Source organism: Leuresthes tenuis, unplaced genomic scaffold (genome assembly GCF_036924035.1).
Source record: "Leuresthes tenuis unplaced genomic scaffold, fLeuTen1.0.hap1 SCAF_15, whole genome shotgun sequence".
Classification (NCBI taxonomy): domain Eukaryota; kingdom Metazoa; phylum Chordata; class Actinopteri; order Atheriniformes; family Atherinopsidae; genus Leuresthes; species Leuresthes tenuis.
This window is the reverse complement of record NW_027325369.1, coordinates 6,907,388-6,925,367: the sequence shown is the minus strand read 5'-3', so window position 1 is coordinate 6,925,367 and position 17,980 is coordinate 6,907,388. Positions and strand designations below refer to the sequence as shown.

At 37.5% G+C, this 17,980-nt stretch overlaps 1 protein-coding gene across 1 annotated transcript in view; it reads right to left on the bottom strand.

Moving 5' to 3' along the window:
* Positions 1–387: 387 nt before the first annotated feature.
* Positions 388–17,980, bottom strand: part of akap6 (A kinase (PRKA) anchor protein 6) — a 281,773-nt gene continuing 264,180 nt past the window's right edge. Inside the window, exons 20-23 of the mRNA XM_072365052.1 lie at positions 10,901–13,867; positions 8,886–10,184; positions 6,930–7,028; positions 388–5,279 (exon numbers count right to left, since the gene is read on the bottom strand). Coding sequence (XP_072221153.1) covers positions 5,208–5,279; positions 6,930–7,028; positions 8,886–10,184; positions 10,901–13,867 — 4,437 coding nt within the window. The 3' untranslated portion in view covers positions 388–5,207. The remainder of the gene's footprint in view (positions 5,280–6,929; positions 7,029–8,885; positions 10,185–10,900; positions 13,868–17,980) is intronic.

Sequence of the window (17,980 nt, the reverse complement as noted above, 5' to 3'; positions counted from 1 at the left end):
TTCATTAAAATCATCTAATTTCTTTGTGATATTCTTTGCACTATCTATTCCTAAATATTATTGTATACCTTTAGATGCTTGATTTATGTTTTCTCAACACCTTTGAAAAATATAAAATTTCAGATTCACCTCATATCACTTAGTTCTTTAGCCTACTTTTCTGAAATTGGATCCTTTTCATAACTGATTGTTCAACTTCATAACTAATACTTTAGCTAAAATGTTTTTTGTCATACATGTTTTCATAGTATTTATTCTGACTACTTCATTGATTTATCAATCATATATATTTCAGGAGATGTAAGAATAAGATACTACTTGATTTTCAAAATAATCAAAACATCAAACAAAAACAAAATCACATTTCTCAGAATTTTGTTTTTCCATTGACTTAAGTTTATTGTTTTTCGATAGTTGGCTTTACATTGCAGTTATAGGAACCATGCAGTCCAGCTTTTATTGGCAATACTAATAATAAAAGGTATTCCACATCACAGATCACATACACAGAAAAACACAAACACCAAGTATTCTTCCCTCTGCATTGTACACCAAAGTTTTAACCTTAACATATGTACAAAAGGTCAACCTTGCTTTTGTTTTTAATTTCATTCTTCCTTGCAAGTTGCATGTTTACTACACATGAGTATTTTTAAATGACAAAGTTAGGAGGAGTAATAGTAGAGCAAGGCACACAAGTATATTTAAAAGATTTCCAACCCTACATTGCCACCCAAATACACGCTTATCTTGACACCATCCCAAAGCCCAATGTCACTGCTAATCATAATTTCAGTGGCTGTCTAGGAAATAAAGAAGAAAAATAATACCTGACACAATTGCCGTGAGCAGACATACAGCAGTATCAATACAACACATGCCCCATCCACAGTCATCAAACCTTAGTGTTAACAAAACACTGCTTTAGGTTTCATCAACATTGGTCGTGTTGCATAGATAATATACCATTTTCTTTTTTTTGGACATTTTTTCCATTCTGTGATTTTCATTTGCTGCTGCAAGCAGAGAGGAATAAAATTTAGGTAGAAACAGAGATGATTGTGTCACTTTCAATTTCACACCAGAAAATATATCCAACAGTATTAAGCTCTATGAGAACCTCAAAATGATTAATAGTCACACAACAAAAAGAAGCAGTTTCTTTTCAAAAGCAAAGTAACAAAGGAATCAGCATATGAAGATGAGTAACAACTGAACCTTTAATGTACCACAGAGATGGCATACATTACGTTGACCAGTCATGACCACTTACTGGATAAATCTAAGAATCAATTTTGGCAGCCCTCATCTACTTATAAAGTGAGTCTATCATCACCTTTATTCACAGGTATAACTTGTGCATCCCCTAAACAAAAAAAAACTGGTAATAGGTAATTATGTCAGATAATTCTCAAGATCAGTATTATGTAAGGATAATCTTAACGTAATTAGTGTGGTCAGTTTTGACAACAAATCAGCTCCAGAAATTGATGAAAAAGCTTGTCTAAGGCAAACAATACATTGTTTGTGATTACTTTAATCCCAAATTGTTCAGTGTTTCCTACATGTTATAATAATACAGTTGGTATCCTTAAATATGGTGTAGTATGACTAGATTTGTATTGATATACAGTTCAAAAGTCAAAAAAGCTGATTAATGTGAGGGTTTTACAGCATGTGTGTACAGCATGTCTTAATATTTGTAGTTACTGTTAACACTAACTACATTTGCAATCTACAATCTTCTCCCTCATCAGTGACAGCAGGTTCTTCCATTAACATCAACTTTTTCTCACATATTTGATATTACTTCGTGATAATGTTTCAGTTTTAGCTATTTTTGTTTACTTTCATTCAGTTTTAGGGTTTCTGTGGTTTTGTGATATTATTCGTAGATATTGCCTACCATGCTACATATACCACATTCCACAGGCTGCAGGGCTGAGCTCTTTTTGCAAGATCACAGGCTTCTGCAGTCACACTGAGTTTTACCAAGTGAGTACTGACATCATCTACAAATGTAGATCAAAAGGCCTACTTTTACAAAGTAACATGCTACTTGTGCTGCAACACAGCAGTGTATAGGTTAAATTGTGTGTAAGTTCAACAGTGTGTATACAGTAGATTGTAAGATAAAACTGTGCTCACAACTGCAGCATAAAAGAAAAAAATGTGGATAGAGTAAGAAGTCATCCAAAATGACCAGAGAAATGACAAGTGGTGGAGGAATAATACTGAGGGTAACTTCCACATTTTACATAAAGGTTTGAGAAGGATGATGGGGAAAGAAAGAAAGAGAAAGATTGGCAAAAAAGATATGATTTTTTCTTTTTTTGTTCAATTATCAAATAGTCTTATTTTGTCTTAACAGACCAGTACTGATCTATTTTCAGGGTTGTATTTCAGGTTGTATTTCAGGGTGTACTATAGTTGTATTTGATAGTAGCAGGGAACAGATTTATCTTTTTTCAAAGCCATTGTTCTGGTGCTGTTTGTGTTTCTCTTAGAGGATGATGCCACAAGTTTCTAACCACTGAAAAAGGTTTTTGATGTGCAGAGTCTTTGCACATCAGTCTAAATTTTTCAAAATGTATGACGACAAACCAGTAAAATTCAGCACACTCCAGGCTGGTTAAATGCCATGCTCTCTCATCTTACATACCTTTGGCACTCTTGGAGTAGAGATGCCCTTGTTAGATAGTATTTAAAACACCAATTTAAATGTGTTTGTTTTAATCATTAATTAGACTACACAATAACTTGTAATAACATGCTTAGTGTGTTGCTGAGTGTTCTGAGGGTTTTTCACTCTAAACTCTATTTCTAATTGTAGCTAGGCTTAACCTATTAATAGACATGGAATATCTATGCAATCAGACTCGTATTAAACAAGAGTATCATGCCCAGCAACCACTAAACTGTTAATATATAGTTAATATATGAAAACACAGGGCAATCGTCATATGCCAAAATGCTGCATATGACTTTTTACTGCAGAGTTCTGATGAAAACCAACAGAAGAGATCATATTTCTCCAGTTTTAGCTTCTCTTCATTGGCTGCCTGTTCAATTCAGAATAGAATTTAAAATTCGTCTCCTCACATAAAAAGCTCTTAATGACTAAGCTCCATCATATCTTAAATATCTCATTGTGAGATATTTTCCCAACACATCACTTTGCTCCTTTACACTGCAGGTTTACCCGTTGTTCCCAGAGTTTCTAAAAGTAGAATGGGAGGCAGAGCCTTCAGTTATCAGGCACATCTCTTGTGGAACCAGATTTAGGGATGGCTCAGTTGACCCTGAAACATACCATAGTTAAGCTGCTATAGGCCTAGACTGCTGGGGGGGGCTCTTATGTCACACCTTTCCTCACTTTGCTCTTTTTCCTTTCTCATATGACATATGTACATTTGGCATCATTATTGTCATTAACTTGTGTTTCCCTGTCTCAACAGGTATCCTTTGAATGGTGTTATGGTGTTTGTCGTCCCCTCTTTTCTGTCCAATCAAATCCGAGCTGGTGGCGGCGGATGCCCACTATTCCTGAGTCTGGTTCTGCCGAGGTTAAAAGGGAGTCGTTTCTCTCCACAGTTGCATCATGCATGCTCAGGATGGGAGATTGGATCAAAGAGAAGTTTTGGTGGAAACTGTTGGTTTCCTTAGGTATGAAATTGTTTTTGAATTGGCTGCTTTGTATGTATGAATTTGACTAATTATTCATTTAATTAATTGGATTTGATTGGATTATGATTACAATGAATTTGACTCTAATTGGCTTGAATTGGACTGCATTATTGAAGTGCCTTGAGATGACATTAGTTGTGATTTGGCGTTTTATAAATAAAACTGAATTGAATTGAATATGCAAAGTAAAACTGCTTGCATATGCATGTATATGGATATGATAAGATGAGATTGTTCAGTGTCTGACAATATCATCTCCACAGAAGCCCTCACATTGCCTGTTCAAGGCATGCTGACATATTTTACTGATTTTACTTGACCAATTTTTAGTGGTAGCCTCACAAAATAGAGGTACTGCTTGCATGCATTTATTCTTATATGCAAAAGTGAATATTTAGATAAATTTGATCTATTTGGATAGGGCATTTGAATTTAATAGCCATCAGAAGCCATTGAATAATGAACACTTTTGAGTCACTTTAGAATTCAAATTTCCTGCTAAATTACATGAATTATTTTACAACAATGAATAATTTTTTCTTTAAATGGCTATTTAAATACAATTGATTGATATTTCTTTTAATAACAGCAAGTAACTACTACTACTACCAACTACTATTGTCAAATCAGGTCATCTCTCTGATCTGTACAGATTATCTGTACAGCTGAATAGATATGAAAATAAAAAAAACATTAAATCATAAAAATAAATAAATAAAAGAATACATGAATGTGGAAATATGTATTGTTTAAATAATCAAATTCATCAATATTGTTTTAACTTTTCCTTGTTCTTTTCCACATTTCTTTTTCTTTATCTTTATTGCTTTTATTTTAGTTATTTCTGCTGTTATTTTCTATAGCTTCTGATTTCACCAATTTGTATTGCATTTGTTATCATTATTTCATCAGTAGGGTCCAGGTTGAAAGATCCCAGAACTCTCATCTCAGTCCTATGAAACACATACAACACATATCTTTCAAATAAACCTGAATAATGATTCATTAGCAAAATATACCCCTTGTAGTCAGCTTGAAACAGTTAGAATATACACTAAATACAGTAGATTCTTCTGTTTATAATTCTAAGACTTAGCTGAAATTATTAAACATAATTTTATAACGTCATCTTTTTTTATTTTACTGACTGTATTTCCATGTATATTCCACTTAGTCTTCAAACTAAAAGACAAAACATCAACCAAACTTTTAAAGCTGCTTCATAACCACAAGTTCAGCCTTAAAAGCTCTGTTACTCTGAAAAACATCTTAACAAGTCTTAAAAGTCTTAACTGAGAATCAGTTAAACTGAGAATCAGTTAAGACATGACTACTGTTAATGAGTTCATTCCAGTATTTGAAACAATGAAAATAAAAATACAATAGAACTATGATTATTGTCACTATTGCGAATAATAATAATAAATCAAATTCAGTTAATTTTAGAAATCTCCTCAGTTAGAAGAGGGAGGTCAGAAATGTGAAAGGTTCCAGAGCTGTGTGGGCACAAAGAGATCACCTTAATGGTGAATAGATGGAGAGAGTTTTGTTACAGCTGGATCCTGGAGGTCCCTGTTCCCAACACAGTTGATCTTTAGAGGAAGGAATGAAAAGAAAGAGCAAGGTTGTTACTGCTGCATTGATGATAACAAACTTTAAAAAAAATGTTTTTATTGTGAATGGTACCCTACTGACATTATTGCATACAAATACATTCTTATACAAATCCAATACAATGGATTATTTTTTCATGATGAACAAATCTCATGAAGTAAAACTCAAATCTTGATTCCACTTGTACCTGCCAGCTGCCACTTATTAAAGCGAATGTAGATAAATCCAATGCTGAAAATAGTCTAAAAAGACGCACTATTTCCTTACCACTGTGGCTGGCTATTTTATCAAATCATTGATTCACACTGAAAGACTATATTACACATATATTTGTTGCGCATTTTAAAGACATTCTTTGTATTCTAAATAAAATATTTTAGTTATTTTCTGTGCTTTTGCTCTTCTCCCTCTGATAGGTGTTATGTAGCAGCAAAATGTTGTATATATTCAATTGGTGAAATTCTTATAATATTCACATTATTTTATCTAAGAATGTGGGTCATGTATTTCGCTTCATTTTCCAGTCTGTTTTTTGGTGTAAATTTCCAAACATGAATCAGGGACGAAACCTCAACACTATCACACAGACACACACTCCTGTGTATTTTGCTGCAGATCTTCTGCTGTCTGGGTCACATAGCACATCATGAGCTGCATTCACAATTACTTTAATTGCACCTGTGTCTGTGTGTGCAGTTCTTGGTTGTGTGTCTTTGCGTGTGTGTGAACAGGTGGCCTAGACTTGGCCACGCCATCGGGGTCAGGACCAGCTGTACACTTCCCTGATATGATGTGTGTATGTTAGTGACTGCGTGTCCCTTGTTGTGACGTTACATGCATTGTGTATGTGTCCTCACTGAGCTTGATTTTGGTACTGTTGCTCTTTGCATGTAGGTGTGTATGTGGATTTGCCCTCTGGTACGTGTGTATACGTGTGTACGCGTGCAACAAGTCTGTCTAACCTGCAGCTGTTGGGCTGTCAGAGCTTCTACCTGGACTCTGATGCCCTGCCCTCAGGAGTGTGTGCGGATGTGCATTTGCATGTTTGTGTGTTCAGAGCATGAGGGCACAAGGTTTTGCTTAGCCCTGGAGGTGCCCATAGGGCGGCCACATCACCTACATACACACATGGAGATTGTGTCACTAATGGCCTTTGTTCGTGTCCTCAGCTTTTTGGTTTGATTTCATTTTGAAAATTAAAAAATATGAGGAAAAAAATAACAAAAAATATGCTTGCTTTGTCCAGTTGAGTTAGGACATGGTGTACAACAAGTTATGTGCAAAGCAAGATACTCAAAGTATATTGACTTATATGAAAACAAGAACATCTTTTTCACAAGCTTTTTCAAATACATCAGTCTAAAGAAAATGTTACGGCTGGAGACCCCTTTGAATGCCCACTGGCATTCACTACAGTCACCACATTGACTACAGTCAATTATAAAAAACTGTTTCTGGTGAAATGATACAGCAGTTTTTGCTTTGTGTGGGTGAGCTTTTACTTTTTGTAAATGGCTTTAGCATGCAGTAACAGTAGTACATGATCTATCAAACTCCATACAGCAATTACAGTCTAAACACCAACGTTAGAAATGAGGAGCATAATTGTTTGTTGAATGTTAACTTACTTTGACCGTCCTTGTCCCAGAGATGGGGGTGGTGACTGTGTCTTTACTCCGTACTTGTGCTGCTCCTGTCACATGATTGACAGCCAATGTAGAGCTCAACTGTGACAGAGAGTAAAATTGAAATCATCAGAAAAATGTTGTGTAAGAAAACATTTAAAAAGGAACAGATATGGAGTAACATAGGGAGATCAGAAGAAAGACATGAAAAGGTTGAAAAATTATGAATGAGACAGAGAAAGAAGACAAAAACTTGTTTAACTAAATGAAGGCTACTGCATAAGACAGCAATGACAGATACAACATCCCATTTTAATATTTTGTTTTAGCAGTGAGGAAAGCGTTAATAGAAAGAGATTACGTAAAGTAGGGGGACAGGCAAGAGAAGACAGAGAAGAATAAATCAATGTTTTATGAGGCAATCATTTTATTTGTCTTTGTACTGGAATCAGCTTGTTAAATCTTTGAGACCAAACTTTAATCTTTACTGGACTTGATTATTATAACAGTGTATTTACAAGTCTGTCTAAAAGATTGATCAGAATGCTGCAGCTTGATTCTTTGCTAAGACCTGAAAAGTAGATCATATCACTCCAGTTCTGAGGTATCTACATACTGACTTTCTGTCCATCAAAGAGCTGATTCTAAAATACTGCTGCTGATATAAAAAGCTTTAAATGGTTTGAAGGCTAAATACATTTAAGATCCTTTCAGGCATGTTAGGTAATTTGGAACAGGTTTACTTTTTGTCCCCAATTTCTGTTCTCTATAAAGCACTTGAAATAGCACTGTTGAGTTGTGCTTTATGAATAGATTTACCTTGCCTTTTCATCAAAATTGTTTATTCTGTTCCTGTCATTATTATTATTGGATGTAATGAACATTGTTACCTTGAAATACAAAGTCGCTGCTGATATGCTCTTGACTAGAAGATCAGATTAAATTTAATTTTAAAGACTCCCAATGAGACACTGGTCCTAAAATTAATTATTATTTGCAGCTGAACTCTAATTCTCTTTAAAAAGTTAATAAACAAAACAATGAGTAAGGTTGCAGACATGGTAAAAATCATCCCTCTCATTTGAATGAAGTAATAGAAAACATGTACAAACACAGTAATTCAGTGATGAAATGAATTCAACAATCACTGTGGGAAGGGAAAGATCTTAGCTGATGAATCCGAATGAAATCTGACAGATAGTAATTATGCAGATATTGTTCTATGGACCTTAACCTAACTAAAATAGTGAGAAGTCAGCAAATCCCCTTTTCCAATAACACCTGAGGGAGGGGAATAGAAATGCGGCAGAAAGGAGGGAGAAAGAGGAAAGATAAATAGATAAGAGGGAATGCAGAGGAAAAGAGGAAAGATGTGTGCAAATAATACAAGGATGAAAACCAATGAGGAAATAGATCGAGTACAAGAGAACAAGGAGGTGATAGCAGGTAAAGAGAAGAAGGAGAAGTAGAAGAAGAGCAAATGATAACTGGAAGTGAGTGGATGGAGATAGATCAGGGTGTGTGTGTGTGTGTGCGTGTGTGTGTGGAGGGGAGGGGGGGCATGGGAAACATGAAGATAAGAAAGAGTTAGAGATTAGACATGAAAGATGTTCAGTTGGAATTGACAAGAAATAGAAAAAGAAAATGCTGTAAAAAAAAAAAACACCAAAAGAGGGATGACAGAATAAATAAAAAAGAAAAGAATGACAATATGTGTGAGGGAGAGAGGGGGTAAATGGGGAAATAGAGAGGGGAGAGTAGGACATAGGTTAGCTTTATATTAGCACCTCTTAGGTTGTCTGGTTTCACAAATGGAAATGAGAGAAACACACAGCATCCCTATTGCATTCATACCCATTGAGGGGGCTTGCCTTGAATTAATGTCTGTAGTAGAGAGGTGAAGTTTAGTATCAATGCCCTCCTGAGATAGCACATCAGGCAAATACATGGAACACTAACCTGTTTCACCATTGCAGTCTTTGCTTCCTGCTGCGAGGTGCTCCACCCTTTCTTCCCTTTCTCGTCCTGCTTTCCCCCTTGAGTATCTACCTCTCTGCGTCTCTCCCAATCCTCCCTATCTGCCTTTTTCGTCGCTGAGCAGTTAATTTTGGGATTAATTTGTGTGGCGGTGGTGGCTGGCTCTTTTGAGGGATTTGTCGCAGAGCTGCAGACACTTATCTTGGTCATTACGGTGCCCATATTGGATTCAAGCGTTTTAGTATCTGCCAAACATTCGGCTGCGAAGGAGTCTATCAGGGCGACACGCGCTCGGGGATTAAGATAAGGAGGCCCCTCATTACTACTCTTCTCCTCCTGCGGCGTGCTGACACTCACAACGGCTGCGACTTCTCCTCCAGCAACATCACAATGAAGGTACAGGTCCTTCTCTTCCTCCACACCAGGAGACACGGGAGGGGTAGAGGAAGGCTCGTCTTTAGGGTAAGAGCTCGGCCCCTGGAGAGAGGTGGAGTCACTTGTTAGGAGTGGGGAGGTACAGTATGAGCTGTAACATGGCTTGGGGAAAGGAGACAATGGGTTCTGTATTTTCTCAGTGTCAGCTGATTCTTGGAAATGCAGGCAATCCTGGTTTTTATCCAGTACAACCCGCTTTGAAAGAAACAAGTCAACCAGACTGTCACCTGCTATAGAATTAGGCCTGTCTTGAGACGACCCCTGAAGATTATCATTTGAGCGAGGAAAGTGAGGTACCTTTTTACTCAACTCATAGCCACCTACAAAAGAAGAGTTCAGACTTGGCTTCAACTGAAACCGTTGTGGTTTCTTCGTGAGCACCATGCTGTAGCACAGAGGTGGGCCTAAAAAAACTTCCTCTGTACACACAGTAAACAGAGTCTCCTCCTCCCTGATTTCAGGGCTGGTTGGCAGGGACAGACAGGGGCTGGTAGACTCTTCAATATGGCTACCAACAGCAACACAGATAGTTTGGATACCAGTTGACTTCAAATCAAGATTGCAGATGTTCTTGGAATCAAGGCGAGGAGAAGAGCATTTGTAGAAGTGAGCTGAATTAGAGGATGATGCTTCCTGTTTGATGCTTGTAAACAGCTCAGGGCTTCGGCTGTGGAGGTCTTGTGTTGGTGTGGCATACGATGGGATGCTGTAGGGAACTGGGGTGGAGCCCTTCTCCTCAGTGCACTGACTGACCTCACCACAGTCACTGTCATGGGACGACAGAGACAGGTAAGAGTAGAAGTCTCCTTTGCGAAGATGGACAGGTCTGTGGGAATGTTCAAGCACCTGAAGGAAGAAGAAGAAGTTTTTTTGTTGGCTGCTTCTGTTTTTTTTCTGACTTTAGGGTATGAATTGTTTACACATTGTAAAGCGTTTCCACATACATTAAATTTGTGATTTTTTTGTTGCTCTTATAGGATTCACAAGGTTTTTAGTTAAATCTAATAATGGAATAAAACAGAACAGTTCAAATCAGATCAGGAATCACTATGAATTTAGAGCTTTTAAGAACTGTATTCTGTGTTGCCAACAGTATCCTATTTCTTTTAAATACAAGTTATTTATGCTATTTTGTAATTTAATAACACCAATAATTACCACACCATTAAATCTTGATTTGTATATTGAAACTTTACACTCAGACACTTTTCTTAAAGTTATCTGCCTGATTTCTTTTAGCTTTTTCAGTGATTGCTTCACTTGCTACTGAAGAAATTTGTCATTAGTTCCTTAAAGTTCTAATCTGTGTTGCAATTTACTAAATTACTTCGACTCAGTGAACAAATTAAGTGAGATAACTTTTGCTCCTTTTGAATTAATTTGTACATAAAATTTAGAGGATATTTTCAGTAAAAAGGGCTGTTTGATCTCCAGAAAAACTCTATTTCTTTACTATGAACAGTTGCTTATTTTTTCTTTCCTAATGTTTTACAGTTACAATAAAACAATCTAAATGTGCCTGACTTTCTAAATTAGAGTATTTGTGCACATTTATACTCTACCTTGTCTCTGATCTGTGCTAGTGATGCAGAACCTTGGTCAGGAACAGACACACTGGTCTCACTCTGATTTGGTTCTTCACTCTGGTTCTCTTTGCTTTTCAGTGCTGTTGTGGCCATGTCAGTAATCTCTGTAACAAAGTCATGCACATTCTCTTTCTTGCTTTCAGCTACATTGAATGGATGGAGGGAAGAGTGGGAGGGACGGTGGTTGCAGCAGGAGGAGTGGGAATTGTGCCATCTTTTGGGAGGCAGAGCCAAATTTTTGGCTCTGACTTCTTTCCTTGTCTCCTCAGTGACAAAAGATAAGAATTTGAACTTTTCCTGAATTTGAATGGCTTTCCGTCCTCCAACTACTGGTTTGCTGTTATGCAATGCACTGTGGGATCTACAGTCCTCAACTGGCGAGAGACAGGGGGGTGAAGGGAGGGAAGTTCTGTGGCAGGGCAACTCTCCCCTCAGCTGTCCCACCAAAGAAGAAGCACGTTTGGAGGGGCAGGGGATGAGCTCAGAGGATGGTGATGAACAAAGGTGCTCTGTTGAAGTTGATTCTGGTTTTACTCTCAAGTTTCTTACATCTTGAATTGTCTCTCCTGTTTTGATGTTCACATACAACTCCCTAAGAGACTCTCCTTTCTTAGTGAACACGCTAGACTCCTCTCGAAGGAGCTCATCATCTTCATCCTTCGTTTTGAAACAGTTCTGGTCTACATTTCCATTCTCCACATCATCTGCAAACTGGCTGATGTAGCTTCTTGTTGAATTACTTCTGTGCTCCTCTTCCTTTTCTCTCTTCTCTCTTTTTGTTTTACTGCCGCCTACCTTGGCATTGGTTTCTTGCAATTTAGAAGGTGAGGAATTGAAAAAACTGCATTGTTCCTTGTACAGAGAGGATGACGTGAAAGAGGACAGATTGCTCCCACACTGCAGCTCATCCCAGAGGCCTGCTTCTGTTTTAGAGGTGGAGGATGTGGAGCTGTGAGAAGATCTGATCCAACTCTGTAGTTCCTGCTTCATGTACTCAATCCCCAACACATAGGAGCCCTCCATTTCCTCTTCATCATCATCCTCAATACCAGAAGATGCACCACTCAACCTCTCCTCTTCTCCATTCTCTTCATCCCGAATGCCAAGTTCCTCCTCAGTAAGTGTCAGTGTGGAGGAGGAAAGGAGGTCACTATTGTCCTCATCTTCATCTGTGCACGCCGACGTATAAGAGACATTCACCAACATGCTCAGACTTGCTGCATCTGCCTCTTCTATAGCTTGCCCTCCTCTATTGTTATTGTGACAATGTTTCCTATAAGAACTTGAGTTGGAATTGGCTGCCATAGTCGGATCTAAGAAATGGTGTTGCTGATTCCTAAGCCTGCCAAAATCTTCTGACCCCAGAGACGAGTCTTCTGTGCTACTCAGTTCCGTTAGTGATGCTGTTGCTGAACTTTCATTGATCAGTGATGGTGGTCCTTTCTGTGAAGTGCATGAAATTCCAGAGAGTGGGGTGTGTCGACCACCAAGAGAGGGGGACACAGGGAATTGGGTCTTCTGTGGGGAGCTGCTTCGAAGTGTCATGTCAGAAACACTGCGGACCATCTTTGCTTTTGGAGGACTTTGGATGTTCTCCAGACGTTTCAGAAGGTCAAGAGTTCTTCGGCTCAGCTCCCCAGAAGATGGCTCTTCTTGTACACTTTCAATGTTCATTTTTTCATCCACATCACTTCCTCTCACCTGCTTCAGTTCCAGCTTGCTGAGGCTGACAAGGCTGTCTTCCATCTCCTCATCATTTCTGTGGCTTGGAATCAAGCAGCTCTCCACAGAGGTGCTACGATGCAATAGGTCTTTGGAGGGAAATAACTCCACACTATTAGCTAGAAGTGACTCCAGAGATGAACCCTGAGATAAAATGGGACTTGATGCCCGATGAAAGAGAGCAGGAGGAGTCTCCAAACAATTATGTTGGTCAGAGTTGAAGTCTCTGATATCACTGTGGGACATGAAAGATTTGGAGGAGTGAATCTCAGTTTCTCCCACATCAAAGTCAGAGTCAGAATCAGCAGGTGTCAGGATCCCCTGTCCATTAATTAGGATTTCTACAGCCTCCCCTCCTCCCCTCCTGTATCTCCTCCTCTTTTCCTCATCTCTACTTCTTTTGGTTTCACCTCTAAACTCATCCCTTCTCCATCCTTTCTCCTTCTTAGTCACATCGGTCTTGCTTCTCTGATTACACTTGGTAACATTATTTTGTTGCTGATTCCCAACTACAGATTCAAGCTTTCTCTCTTTGTTTTCTTTCTTCTCATTCTTTGTTTTTGTTATTTCTGTGTCTCCTGTGTCACTCACAATCCCACTCTCACTATCTGAACGTTGGCTGTTTTTGGATTGGCCACTTCCACTGCCACCCTCACTGTCCACATCCTGATATCCAATAATCCTTTCTCCTCGTTGGCTGTTTGACATCAACCCTCCTACGAGGTCAGGGAGGGATTCGATGGAAGAGAATGATGAATCCTTACTGGAGCTCTTTAGGAGTTGCTGTTTCCTCTTTCCTGGTTTGGTTTTATGCATTAAGGAGGGGGCGAGAGGAAACTGAGGCTGCAAGTATAATTCAACATTATGGAGGCTGTAAATTTGATAAATGTTATTATTGTTTGGGGGAAACGTTTGGGAGTTCACAATGTGCTGGACCTCTAAAGAGGATCCCTTCCTCACACTGGACATCTCAAGACACTGAGAGGCTGCGACAGTTCCGATTTTCTGATCTTGATTCCCATTGGACAGAGTACTGTCTGAAGGCAGATTTGGTTCTGTGGGGAGGTTGTGTGTAAGATCAGGCTGTGATACTTCTTGTGGCTCAGCTTCTGTGATTGTCATATCTGTTTCATCCCATTCCCAGGAGTCATCTGGTGCCTGTGACACTGGGCTGACCTGGTGGAGATCCACTAAACCCAGTTCCAAAGAGTTTCCAAAAATCTGCAGAATAAAAGAGAAGAAAAAAGAAAACATGTCAGATATTGTACATTTCTTTCTTAAGAGGAATCCAAGTAGCTGTTACACCACATGAACATGAGCATGAGCTCACAATATTTTAGGTATACATTATGCAACATCAAAAGTTTTTTCTCACTCTTGTTATTGTCAATATCGTTTTATGGAAAATACAGCAAGGAAAAACTAAAAAAACAGTGTACCTGGACGAGGTTACTGTTGAGACAAGAAAAAGTATGTATTGTAAAAAAGTCTAAAAGATAAAATAGATGAGATTTTCTAAATTTTTTTTAGAGTTTCTAAAGTTCATAAAGATACATTTCACAATAAAAATGTGCTGTTTGGTGTTGACTTAAATACTTCTGAATACGTCTTGATAAGTATTTCTGGAAATTAAGAGCTAAAAAGATTATCTTAAAAAAGTCTCCCATTTAATGTTGTGTTCAAATTCAAAAGACCCACTTCATATCTGTAATTACTGAAAATGTGTTCAAGATTCTATTGATACAATCAAACACTGTGTGGGGGTTAAGTTATGTTTTATCAACTGCTGGATCTGGCACCAAACAAAACGTGCTCCTGTGTTTCTGCTTAGAATGTGGTCTTGACTAAGATCTTTGTTTAAAAGACATACACAGACAGCGAACTCCAACAGAACATATTCTGTGATTATACAGTAGAGAATAAAGTCAACTCACCCCAAAGCATTTGATCCTAAATCTCAAAAGCAATTATTCCACTCTGGAACAAAGCTATGAATAATAAAAAAAAAACTACTTCTGAAGGAAGTAAATATGTAATCAAAAAGCTTGGTTGTCTAAAAATATGCTTAGACAGGAAATCTTCCCTTCCACAGACATAATTATACAAATTGCTCCACGTGTCGTTAACAAGACAGGGGGGTAATTTGTATTAGCCATTCATAGCCTATTAATCTAATAAACTAGTTAGCTCAGTTGTGTGTGTGGGTGTGTGTGTGTGTGTCTTGGTGTGTGTGTTTGCGTGTGAGTGTGTATGAGAAAGACAGTGAGCTTGTGTGGATATGGCTCTACAAGATGAATTTCTATTAGATTTGTGTTTATTCCTCATATGCTGATGTTGGTAATGACTGAACAGGGTTTTGCACTGCATATGCCTTGAAAAAACCCATTCAGCACTGAGGGGAGAAGCTATCAATCAGCTTAATGCAATCAAATTGAAGACTTGATGATCCACAAAAACTTTTTACATAATTTATATATGTAATTGTTCCCATTTCAATAATCTTGCAAAAGTTTATGAACTGCAGGTGTTTTTTAAATCATAGAAAGAGAAGCAAATTAACTCCTGGCGTCCGTTAAACACAGTAACTTAAAAAACATATTTTTTAAACAGTCAAAAAAAAACAACAAGAAAAACTTTTGGAGTTGGGAAAGGACCAAAGATAGATCAGAGTCATTGCTAGATATTGATATTTAGTTTTCTGAGGATTTCATGTAAGTTTGTCTCAATAGTTTCCACATTAGCTGAACTTTCATAATCCTTCACTTAAATACAGTTAGAAGATTTATCTAAAGGCACATTTACATTGTTAAGATGTGTGATGGTAAAATTTACAGTTGCAAAAATACTGATACATATGCTGGACACAACTAATACACTTACCTGTAACCCAAATAAAAAATAGCTGGGACAGAATGAAAAATGCATATAAAAAAGTTGCTGTGATTTTGTAATTTACTGACAGTATGGACTTGAAATATTTAATGTTTTGTCTGGTCATTTTCATTTCTTTTGTAAGTTGTACACAAATCTTTGCATTTCAGTCTTGTAAAACAGGCTTCAAATTACATTTAATAACAATTTAGTTTTTTAACACAGGTGAAGTCAACACGTAATTGGTACAAAAGGAAGTAGCCATGAAGGGCTGAGCCTTCAGGAGCAAATATGGGCAAAGCATTTTCAGCTTGTCAACAAATACATGAGAAAATCATTGAACTGTTTAAAAACATTGTTTCTCAAAGAAAAATTGGAAGAAATTTGCATAATTATCCCTCTTTAGAGAATAAGGTTAACTATTCAAGAAATCTGAAAGGAATTTCTTTGTGTAAAGATCAAGGACACAAGCCTACGCCAGACATCCTTGATCTTAGATCACTAAGACAACACTGCATCAAGAAATATTCATCAGAAGCTGCTATAACCACATGAGCAGGAGATCACTTTGGAAAACCTTTGTCAAGCACAACAATTCAGAGTTGCACATTTGCTAATGCCATGTAAAAAGTTATTGTGCAAGAAAAAAAAAAAGTGGAAATGTGTGTTGTGATTGGATGAAACCGTATTCCAAATCTTATTTGGTAGAAACGGACACTGTGTACTCCAAACCACTGACGAAAAGGGCTATCCAGTGTGTTATAAGCAAAAAGTCCAAAATCAAGGTCTAGTTATGAAATGGCTTTTTTCAAGTGCTTTGTCAGGGGTCATTTACACCTCTGTGATAGAAGCATCAATACAACAAAGTAGACAGATTTTAAAGCACCATATACTGCTTTCAAGACAGCATTTTTGGTGGGAACCTCCATATATTACCATACAAAAACACACTGTGCATACATTATAATGGCATTGCTGTAGAGGAAGAGGAAACAAGTATTAGAGGGGCCTCTCTGCCTGATCTGTCTCCAATAGAGAACATTTTAAAACAAAAAAACGTGATGACAACCCAGCACTATTGCATGCAAGACATGTTTGAAGAAGGACAGGACAAAATAACACCTGAAATGCTTCATCATCTGGGATTCTCAACGTCAGAATGAATTTTAAGTTATATGAAAGGGAATGGCAATATTACAAAGTGGTTAAAGCTGTCATAACTTTTTGGAATGTGTTGCAGGGCTGGAATGCAAAGATGTATGTTTGTTTATACATTAAATGCAGTTGACAAGATATTCTAGATCAACATGTTACGTGTTGTTTCCACTTCTTTTCTATAAAAGTCTGAACAATGTAAATGTGCTTTTAGACAAATGTTCTCTTTTTTTGAATGACTTTAGCTGACTTCAGTATATCATTCAAGGTCATTGAAAGTGGTATGACAACAAAACCATTGGTGTATGAAAACATGAAAAAAATTAATCAAATGCTGTTTACTGTGAATATTTCACATGAGCAAAATCAGACTCTGGAATTCCCTGCCTTAGTCATACTCTGTGAAAGTATTGTGGTGTGTGTGCGTGCGTGTGCACATAAAGAATCAGTGCAGTGTTTTGGGGAGGTGATAACAAGATCGTTTTTACCATTAGCTCTGGTTTGACTGCTTCCATTTGTTAGCATAGCATCTGCTGGAAGGTCCAAGGAGAGTGGAGCTATCTAGTAGTGTCTGGACGATTATTTATGTGCCTGTGCTCCTCCTGAAACTGCTACTGCTGCAGGAGTCTCTGCTGGCTCTCTGCTGCAGCAGTTGTCAAAGCACTGAGGGAGCCTAGCGTCACCAGTGAGATTCAAAATGAATAGAACCACACAGATAAATCACCTCTCCATGCAGAGTGGAGGAGCTGACAGGTTGCTCTGAATGTAATTGCTAAAACCTCCATATGTCACTCATAACTCTTTTCTACAATGTATTTCACCCACAGAAGAGTTCTATAATATAATTTTATATACTACGTCCCCAACACAACAGCTTGCAGCTTTACGATACACTCATTTAAATCAAATCAAAAATAAAACAGGATCTTTCATCAGTTTTTTGAGTAGTACATGCATATTAACCACAAAGATAAGTAAACATGTCTAATGATGTATCAACCATAAAACCATACTCAACCACCCTTGGGAAAAAAAAAAAGCTTCAGAAATTTAGAGAAATTAAATCCTAAGGGGTTACTGCTTTATACTTTGCATGAACAATAAAATAAACAAAAATGTTATGTTAATTAATTAATTTTTTTCCTTGTCTAATAGTTAAAACTTGGATGAAAGTGAATAGATAGCTATTGATTTTATTGATTAATCTTTTAATTAAATAGAGTAATAAAGACATGTGTAAACAAGGAATCTGTTATTCGCTGCAGTTCACTCTGCATCTCCATCTGACAAATGAATCACGGAATCCTT